The sequence below is a fragment of the Cannabis sativa genome, chromosome X (assembly GCF_029168945.1).
Source record: "Cannabis sativa cultivar Pink pepper isolate KNU-18-1 chromosome X, ASM2916894v1, whole genome shotgun sequence".
Lineage (NCBI taxonomy): Eukaryota > Viridiplantae > Streptophyta > Magnoliopsida > Rosales > Cannabaceae > Cannabis > Cannabis sativa.
This window is the reverse complement of record NC_083610.1, coordinates 67,638,629-67,649,213: the sequence shown is the minus strand read 5'-3', so window position 1 is coordinate 67,649,213 and position 10,585 is coordinate 67,638,629. Positions and strand designations below refer to the sequence as shown.

The window sequence follows — 10,585 nt, the reverse complement described above, 5'->3', positions numbered from 1 at the left end:
TTTTATAATTTAAATTGATATTATTGGCTATTTTTGTAAAAAAATTAATTTTGATTTTAGGAGGGTTTAATTAAAGTTGTGGCATGGGTTAGTTTTAAGAGGTGTGAGTGATGTGGCATATATATTTATGACATGGCACGACACCTGACACATTACAATGCAAAAAATGGGGAGGTACCTACGGAAGTTCCAGAGTAGTGACGGAAGGTATTTTTACCGCAAAAAATAGGACTTAGGTATTTATCTGCTACTCGGCATAAAACTTAAGTATTTATGCCGCAAATTACTCTAAATATTAAGTCATTATCCACATGTTATTTTCTTATTGGAATATTTAAATTATTCTTTTACATAAAACTTTTTAATGACTTGGACCAATCAGAAATCGGCACGTGGCAATTTACTTAACACTTAACAATCAAATACTTAGTTTTAGAATTATAACTTATGTATTATTACCGTCAAAAATTAAACTTAGGTATTTATTTACAAATGAGAGTTAAACTTAGATATTTATGCCGCAAAAAACTCTTTTTTATATAGTTCTTTAAAATACATTATTTGATGGACTATAGTTTTTACCTTTTTTCACATCTTCTCTTCTTTATATTAAAGAAAACTAGTTTTAAAGGAGCTATTGCTCATGGTGATAGAGCATCACCAATGCAAGCCACAGCCACTCTAAAAGTGGCTCAAAATAACATATTTGACTTTGTCCCACACCCTTAGTAAGTTGTGACACTGACACATAAAACAATTTCCATACATACTTTTTCCCCTAAGGAAGATTGAAAAGGGTGGATTTTATTCAATAGTCCACCCACACAGTTTTAAATAGAAGCTTGATCTCTTTTTATGTTTACACATAGATAATAAGGCTATTACTTAGTTTTCACATAATTTATTTATTTATTTTGAGAAGATAGTTTTCACATTATTATACATTCCAACATAATTGTCCAAACTATGGTTTTTTCAATAAATTTAAATGAAAAATGGTTGTTGATTTTTAATAAAAGTTGCCTTACAATTTACTGATATTCTTCTTTGTGAGGCTTCCCATGGACTTAGCCTTGTCTCTAAGAACAAACTTTTGCACCTTTCCAGTAGAAGTTTTTGGCAAATCTTGAAAAACAACAGTTCGTGGAGCCATGTAATGAGGCAAACGACTTCTACAAAAGTTAATAATCTCATCACCACTCACATTACAACCACTCTTCACATTAACAAACGCACAAGGTGTCTCTCCCCAGTGGTCATCAGGTCTTGCTACAACCGCGGCCTCAAAAACCGCTGGATGGCTATAAAGTACAGATTCAACCTCAATTGTGCTTATATTTTCACCCCCAGAAATGATGATATCTTTGGACCGATCCTTTAGCTCGACATAGCCATCTGGATGTTTCACTCCTAAGTCCCCAGTTCGAAACCAACCACCATCAAAAGCCTCTTGTGTTGCTTTGACATTTTTCAAATATCCATTCATGACAGTGTTTCCTCTAAACATAACCTCACCTATTATCTTTGCATTAGCTGGTACACTCTTCAGTGTTACAGGATCTTTCACATCTAGTTCTTCAATGCCAAGATGTTGAACACCCTGTCGTGACTTTAGTTTTGCCTGTGCATCTCTAGGCAAAGAATCCCATTCGGGTTTCCAAGTACAAACAGTTCCAGGGCCATATGTTTCAGTCAAACCATAAGAATGAGTCACATTGAACCCCATTTCTTCCATCTTAAAAAGTAGTGACGGGGGCGGTGGAGCAGCACCGGTCATGATCGATACCTTGGATGGAAGTGGTTTCCGCTCTGTGGCTGATGCATTTATGATCATATTCAAAACAGTAGGTGCTCCTCCCATGTGGGTTACTTTGTGCTTAGCTATAGAGTCAAAAATTCCCTTTGCAGTGACATTCCTTAGGCAGACGTTTGTACCGCCTTGAGCAGCAATTCCCCAGGGGAGACACCAACCATTGCAGTGGAACATGGGAACACACCACAAATAGACAACCATTGAGTGCATTTCATTCAGAAGAACCCCTGCCAATGAATTGAGATATGCACCTCTGTGGCTGTAAATGACACCCTTGGGGCTAGATGTTGTGCCTGAAGTATAGTTGAGTGAGATGGGATCCCATTCATCTTTTGGTATTATGACCTCAAAATCAAGATTCCCCGTTGATAGTAGTTGCTCGTATTCTAACTTCACAGAAGCGGAAATGGCATTGCTGCTACTACTAATGTCAGTGGATAGTTGATCATCATCACACTCTGGAATTAAGACTAGAAGGGGTGGCTTGGAACCTTTTTTTGATAACATGTCAATGGCTCCCTGAGCAATATGGAGGAATTGGTAATCAACAAAGAAGACTTTGGCCTCCGAATGTCTTAATAATACTGACACCATTGCAGAATCATGGCGTATGTTAAGTGTACAGAGAATGGCTCCTGCCATTGGTACTCCAAAATGCAGCTCATACATTGCTGGAATATTAGGAGCCAGAACAGCAACCTGCTCAAGTGAATAACAATTATCAAGAACCATATAAGGATAGAGTTTGCACTTTGCAGGAACTAAAAGTGTGTGTGAACAGCTCAAACCTTCAACCTCAAACCTCACAAGAATGTAAGGCACGATACATTTTTAAATTCTATACGATTGCTTTTCGATGAAGAACTCTTATATGTCCTTTCAATATAGAGAGTTCAATTAAGAATTAATCTTGAATTGCATTTCTAGTGCTGATCATTTCAGCAATTGGAAGTTAAAGTCTAGTGTATTATATTAAAATCCATTGGTGCTACAAAGTACTACAAACCATTCTATCCATCTGGCCAAGCGAAAAAGTGAAAAACTTGATGAATTCAAACATTTTGATTTCATGAATCATGAATGGTAAGCAAACAATCAATCAAAATCAAGTAAGTATTAAACATCAAAAGCGAACTATACAATCCACACAAAACTAGTTTTAGTAGTAGACTGCAGTCTAACCCAATTAAATAGTATTGGATTGAATATGAGAAAGAGAAACAATAATAATAAACGAGTTTGTATAATTTTTTTTTGTCAATATACATACATATAGATTTGAGACGGAATTATCTAAATTTCTTGACTAAATTATTTATTTGATTAAATTTTATTCAATGCTACTTTTCCAAAGGCAAAGTAACCATGAATTATTCTGGTCGATTGATCACCTTAATCCTAAATTCTAACCTTTTACAATTCTAAACAACAACAACAACTGTAGAAAAACAAGAGAAAATCAAAAACCTGTAATCAATTTAATTGTCAAACAAAAACTGATCCAGAATCAAAAGTTGGAAAGTGATTAATGATTAGTTAGAATAAAAATCTCTCACCACATGTCCTGAAGATATTCCCAAATGAGAAATAGCAGAGGCCAGTCTTTTGCATCTTTCAAAGGTTTGGGACCAAGTGTATTGCACATTTCCGTAGACCACCGAAGGTCTGTCACTGTAAACTATGGCAGAACGCTTCAAGAAGCTGATCGGCGATAGAGGAACATAGTTGGCAGAGCACCGAATCGCACCCTCCATAGTCGATTGCAACAGTGTTTGTTTAATTAGGTACTAGTTAGATATAGATATCTTTTTACACCCACTTCCTCCTCTTATATATAAAAATAATTAATTATTGTATTGCTATATGAGCTATCATATTAGGTAGGGTAGCCAACCTCCAATCCAATCCAATTGAACCGAACCAATTCAATTTAATTATAAAAAGTTAGATATCCAATTACAATTGGATTAGATTGGATGCTAAAAATTGAATTCTAATGGGATTGGATCGGTTATTGAATGTCAATCTCAAAATCTAATTAAAAACCGATCCAATCCAATTACATTTTTATAAATATATATATATATTAAAAAATTATTTATATAATAAAAAATATTAAAAAATATAATATATATATATATTTATTATATTTTTATTAGTTTTTTTTTTTTTATTAGTTTATGATATTTTGTTCTTTTTTATTATTTAAAAATGATGTTGTTTTTATTATTTAAAGCTTTTGGCTACATTACACTTGTAAGAATAGTATGTTTATGAAGTATTAAATTTAAATAAAAAGTGATATTTAGTTTTTACGTATTTTTCATCATATTTATAAGTTAATATTGAAATTTAAGTGTGTAATTGGATATCCAATTAAAAAACCGATCTAATCCAATTAGTAATTGGATTGTATTGGATTGGATTTTGAGGTCTAATTGAATTGGATCGGATGATGATTTTCCAAATCCAATTACTAATTAGATTGGATCGGATGGAAAAAAAAGATTGGATTGGATCGGATGCCCACCCCTATTATTGGGTACAACTGATTTTTGGATATTTTTAAGAGTTATTTTTTAAATTATATGTACATATTATTTTAAAATACATATATTTTTATCTATATAAATTATTTGTGGGCAACTCTAAAAATAATTCTCTATGATCTCCTACTACTTTTTAATTAAATTTTATAATTATATATACTCTCAAAAAAACTAGTTGGTAATAAAGTATTTTTTTTTCAAAATAAACAAATAAATAATATCACATGACTATTATTTATTTTGGACAATATATATTATTCATAAAATTGGTTTGAAATATTGTCTAAAATACACGTGTGGTAAAGACCATTCTATAGACAACTCTTATTGAAGATGCTTTAATACTACGCATTGTAGTGTAGTAGTAAGAATTGTCTTTACTGACATCTTTCTTTGGTAGGTTAAGGGTTCGAAATCCACTTACAATCCCTCTTGAAAGGGATTTGCTTGGCCCTTGAAGGCTTAAAGTTTATTTACAAATGACCCAATTAAGAATAACTGAGGTAATTTACTCAAACACACTCATCTTTATTTAAAATGAGTTCCGCCTATTAAAAGTGAGTTGCCACATAAGTGTTTCATATTTGTGTGTAATTTATATATGCATATTATTATGGCTAATTAGGAATTTTTTTTCTTCGAATTTTAACATATACTAAATTATGCCCCCTGAACTTTTAAGGTCGTTAAAAATTTCCCCTAAACTATTGAAATTGTTAAATTTAAGGACTTTTGTCTAATTTTAGTAAAAAACTCTAATATGGATGAAAGTTCAGGGGGTATGATTTAGTACATATCAAAGTTTGAGGGACATGATTGGGTAGATATCAAAATTTAGAGAGCATGATTTAGTATATAAACAATCATTAAAACAGTAAAATTGAATAAAATTAGACAAAAGTTTTTAAATCTAACAATTTCAATAATTCAAGATGAATTTTTAACGGCTAAAAAAGTTCATGGGACATGATTTAGCCTATTATTATTGATATTTTTTTGGATGGGTTGAAAAGTATATGTAATTATTAAGTAGTGTAATTACTTAAACAAGATAATAGTGACACTAATAATATGTGTTTTAATATGAGATGTATTTATAAATTCTTAACATTTTATTTAGCAAAATTATTAGTAATTATAATTGAAAATTAATAATTTTTAATAGTTAATATTTAAAGAAAATTTGTAGTAATTACAAAATGTAATTACACTTAAATTTTATGAAGTATGAAAATTAAAAAGTGTAATTAAAATCCTTCAATTAAATAATTATTTTTTTTTATTAAAAATTAAATAATTATTGTTAATTATGTAGTCAAACAGTCAAATTATATAATTATTTACAATTATACTTAAATCCAATTTTTATGGTAGCTTTCCAAATGCCTTCTTTATCTAAAAAATCTAGAAATAAATAAATAATATAATAACAGATATTCTTAGATATTTTCACCAGTATTTTTTTTTTGCTCAGTCAACTAAATAATAGTATTAATAGCATTTTTGTCACATGTTTCTTTTATGTAAAAAATTAATAAAATAATAGTAGATATTTGTTATGTTCTTAGATATTTTTCAATACACAATAGTATTTAAAAAATAGTATTTTCACGATATTTTTTTTAATTTGATAAAACTCAAGAACATGTGATATTGCAGTATTTTATTTTTTTAGTTGGAACTAGTGATTTTTTTTTTTTTGGAAATTTCATAAATATTTATATAAAATATAAAAATATAATTTTACAGAATTTTAAATATTTTTATAATTTTATGTTTTCATGTTATTTTTATGTTGTATTCTTGTTATTGTATTGTTGTTTTATTGTTAGTTTTTTGTTATTAATTTGTATATTATTTTTATGTTGTTTTGATGTTATTATTCTGTTACGTAGTATTTTTTTTTATTTTAATATTATTTTTATAAGACGTCGTAAAAATATAAATATTATATATTTGAACGTAAAAGTGTAATAAATTTACTAAAAATAATACTTTGTGTAAATTTCTTTTTTTTTTAAGGGTAATATGTTAAAAATTGTTGAATTTAGTTACAACTCACCAGTTACCATTTATAACTAGTAATAGTTATGTTAGTTACACACTACTGCCAACTCACTTATCCAAGTGAATAGGGTATCTCGGCCTTGACCGTTTCCTATATAAGGGAGTGTTTTTTTCTCATTCACTCTCAACTTAGTTAATAATGAGATTAATTAGGAAGGATGTTAAAGGTTTGGTGTGTGTTTAATCACCAACACCTCATGTGAGAACCGATGTAATTATGTTCTTTTATTAGTTCTTAAGTTTTGCTCTCTGTTTTAGTTTTGTAATTGTAGCTCAGTTCATATTAAAAATTAATAAAGCAAACACAATTTAATCTTCCCTCTGGTGTGATGTGTCTCTAGTGCTTTTCAATTCAAGTTTGATTCTCATTGTTTGTCAATTTGGTATGCTTTGTTGTTCGGTTTAAGTAATTTTTGATCTTGGAATTATGAGTTCTTATTGTGTTGTTCTGAGGTGATTCGGATCATAACAAGTGGTATTAGAATTTGGTTGAAGGTGCTTCAAGAATTTAAGAACAGTTTAAAGATTTCAAGAACTCTACTCAAGAATGACATCGACAAAGTTTGAAATGAAAAAGATCATTGGGACTAATTAGGGGTGCACACGGGTCCGGTTTTCGGGGTTTCGAGTTCGGGTTTTCGGGCTTTGAGTCTTGGAAATGCACAATCGAACTCGGTTTTCGGGTGTACGGATGCGCCGGGTTTCGGGTCGGGTTAAGCCCGAATGTTTAATTTATGAGCTGAAATAAAATTTAATTTTTAAAATTACCATTTTTTTTATTTTTAACAGGACCTTTTTTTTTTATATAATTAATATTTTTTGGGCTTGAATAGTGAATTAAATGGGAAACTTACAAAAATACTGGAATTTGGGTTAACTTTTACAAAAATACTGTCACACGGAAATCTTTTCAAAAATACTGTGTTTTTATAAAACACAAGTAAAACACAGAGCAGAATAACTCAAAACAACAGTAGAACACTAGTAAAACATCAGTGAAAACTTAACACAGTATACTGCAGTATGAAACTTATAAAAAAAACACAGTAAAAAAGTAAAATTCCGCCTGACAGTATTTTTGTAAAAAAATAACAAAAGTTAGTATACCATGTAAATTTCCCAATTAAATTTGGTTCATACCCAATTACAAAAATGACATTCAATTCAAAACTTAAACTAAACTATTTATCCAAATTAATAATCATTCATTATTCACAATTACTTACCAATTTAAATATTCAAAACTAACAACACTATAGGCTATAGCTATTAATTAAAATATATAAATGAAAAAAAAAAACTAAAACCAAAACTCATTCAAACCCATTAATTATTTCATAATTACAATTACTAACAACACTATAGGCTATAGCTATTTTACTTCAAAAAAAAAAATCAGTATAATTATTAATGAAAACGTATACATGAAAAAGAAAAGGAAAATTAGAACCAAAACTCACTCAAAAACCCACAAAAGAAAAAAAATAGTCTAATCCATGTCCATTATCCAATCTAATCTACAATATTATAGACCATATAAAAAAAGTCTCAAAGTCTACAATATAGCTACAATATAATAGTATTGATCAGAATAGTATTAATCATCCAAATCTAAATTCTAATCCATATCCATATCCATATCCAATCCATACAATATAGATCATTTCAAAAAAATCTCAAAGTCCAAATCTAATCCATATCCTTATCAAAAAGTATCAATCTATCAATATTGATCATATTAAAAAGTCCCAAATTCTAAATCTAATCCATATCCATATGGATTATATCAAAAAGTTCTAAAGTCCAAATCTAATCCATATCCATATATCCATATGGATCATTATATGAAAAAGTCTCAAAATCTAAAATATAACTATTCAAACTTCATAACCAAAAGTATCAATAATTCATCTTCATAACTATTCAAAAGTATTTACTTCCCTTGTGTATATTGTGTTCTTCTCTTTGTGTATCCATTGTCTAATTCAACAAATTCCAAAGTCCTCCAAGTCCAAAGCTCCAAACCTTTCAATATTTTTTTATATTGAAAAAAAAGGATAAATTAGCAAATGAAACCAATAAATTAAATATAATAAAGTATAATAATAAACCTTTTCAATCCAAAGTCGTGCCTTGTTGTTGACTTGTTGAGGTTGAAGGAGTAGAAAAAGTGCCTATAATATTATTATTGAGAATCTCTATAAAATATCAAAAATATAAATTAGTTAGATAATAAATGTGCATATGTAAAATAAATATTATGATATTAAACTTAAAGTATGGAAATCAAAATAAAATATAACAAACTAAAATTACCTTCTTCAAGCAATGCTTGTGTTTGAAGTATTTCTTCTTCATCCATGTACTCTCGCACAACAATGGGTTGATGTGATCCGCTCCACCAATTCTTGAGACAAATTAATGCTTCGACCATAATTGGGCTAAGTGTACTCCTAAAAGGATCTAAAATCTGACCCCCAGCTGAGAATGCCGCCTCATAAGCAATAGTGGTAATCGGAATAGCTAGCACATCACGTGCCATGAGGGACAATATCTTGTATTTGCACCCACTACTAGCCCACCATCCTAAAACATCAAATTGTTCAGTTGGTTGCTCAGCTTCCTCTTCAAAATACTTATCAAGTTCATTTTTCATCTTGCCGCCATTTTTCTCCATTCTTCATGCCACGAACTCATCATGGACATTACGAGACTTCTTGCCTTTAGGTCGACTTGAAATGATAAATGAGGAAGAATCACCATCATCAATAGGTTGAGCTTGAGCATGTGATTGAGTGATTAAAGGATCAATACTTGATGCTGAATCATTATATTGATTAAACATACTCTGAATCGTTTGTTCCACCCCTTTCACCATCTTTTTGCATTCTAACTCCGTATGAGTAAAGCTAAAACAATGATAGAGATAATCAAGTTTGTATCTAGGGTCAAGAACCAAGGCAATTAGAAGTGCCTCATTACAATCATCAAGCTTTCTCCAATACTTGTCATACTTGAATTTCATGTTATGCGCCATGTTCCTCAACAACTCATCCTCATCTTCATCAACTGTAGAATCGGCCAACTCTTGTTGAATATTACATATCACAATGAAGTACTTATTTGCAGTTGTTGCTCCAGAATTCGCCCAAAATACGTGGACCAGTCGAGAAGGGACACGTGGATCAGATAACTTGGAAAGATTTGCTAAGTCTTTTTATGCCACTAGGAAGCGCTATTAGCATGGGTCCCGGAGGAGACACCCGGAGTACAAGGTACTCCAGGAAGCTAGTATAGCATGAAGGCTCTCCGGGATGTGTCAGGTCTCTCCCGAGAAATCAAGTCGCATTTAATGCTGCATGGGAGGAAGCGTGTTGGGACTGTAACACGCAATAAAGTCTGACGGCACAACCCCCGAACAGCAGCGCTACAGTAATGATCATTTAAGTCTAGCGACGGCTACTCTGCGAAGAGTCACATCAATCACAAGACAAAAAGGACATTCTCCATAAAAACCCTACAGCACCTAGGGATTTGACCATGCATCACCCATGGTATATTCATCGGAAATGCCCAACTTTATGGATACTTACAGACACATGTGTAAGAACAATTCTAGGGATTACCCCACCAAAACACTATAAATACCCCTTCAAAGCTCATTTAATGGGGTCGAGAATCTTGGTTGCAAAAGAGCAAGAAGAGCAAAAACTCACCAAGAACATTCTCTGTATTTAAGAGAAAAACATTCTCTCAAGTGTAGAATCTGTATTAAATATATCCATTAATAGCAGTGGCTCGTGGACTAAGGCTCATTAACGCCCCAACCACGTAAAAGTCTTCATCTCACTTTCTTACAGCTCCTTATTATAATTATATTTTAATAGTTGCTGAAAACCTCGGTCAACATTTTGGTGCTCTCATTGAGAGCTGAGGAAAGCTGCTTCACAACAAGCATTTAACTTCACGACAATGGTGGAGACAAGAGCTACACGTCATCCTCGCCCTCTAGAAGACGCTGAAAACCCCAACGAGGAAGATGTAGCCTCAAGGGCAGCAGAGGAGTTCGAGGAAGAAGAAGAAGAAATATCTCCCGATGAAAACTACGAGGAACACCTCGACGAGTATGCCTATGACGGAGGAAGCTACTCGGAGC

The 10,585-nt window shown here is 31.4% G+C and overlaps 1 protein-coding gene and 1 long non-coding RNA gene across 2 annotated transcripts; both read right to left on the bottom strand.

Moving 5' to 3' along the window:
• Window positions 1–885: 885 nt before the first annotated feature.
• On the bottom strand, window positions 886–3,643 carry LOC115713865 (butanoate--CoA ligase AAE1). The gene is made up of 2 exons (XM_030642350.2): window positions 3,370–3,643; window positions 886–2,512 (listed from the first exon to the last, which is right to left on the bottom strand). The coding sequence occupies exons 1-2, from the start codon at window positions 3,565–3,567 to the stop codon at window positions 1,025–1,027; spliced, it is 1,686 nt and encodes a 561-aa protein (XP_030498210.1). The 5' UTR covers window positions 3,568–3,643; the 3' UTR covers window positions 886–1,024.
• A 2,992-nt stretch (window positions 3,644–6,635) lies between these two features.
• Window positions 6,636–9,296, bottom strand: LOC133031669 (uncharacterized). The gene is made up of 2 exons (XR_009684755.1): window positions 8,541–9,296; window positions 6,636–8,454 (listed from the first exon to the last, which is right to left on the bottom strand). It is a non-coding gene; the product is annotated as an uncharacterized LOC133031669 (long non-coding RNA).
• Window positions 9,297–10,585: the final 1,289 nt, after the last annotated feature.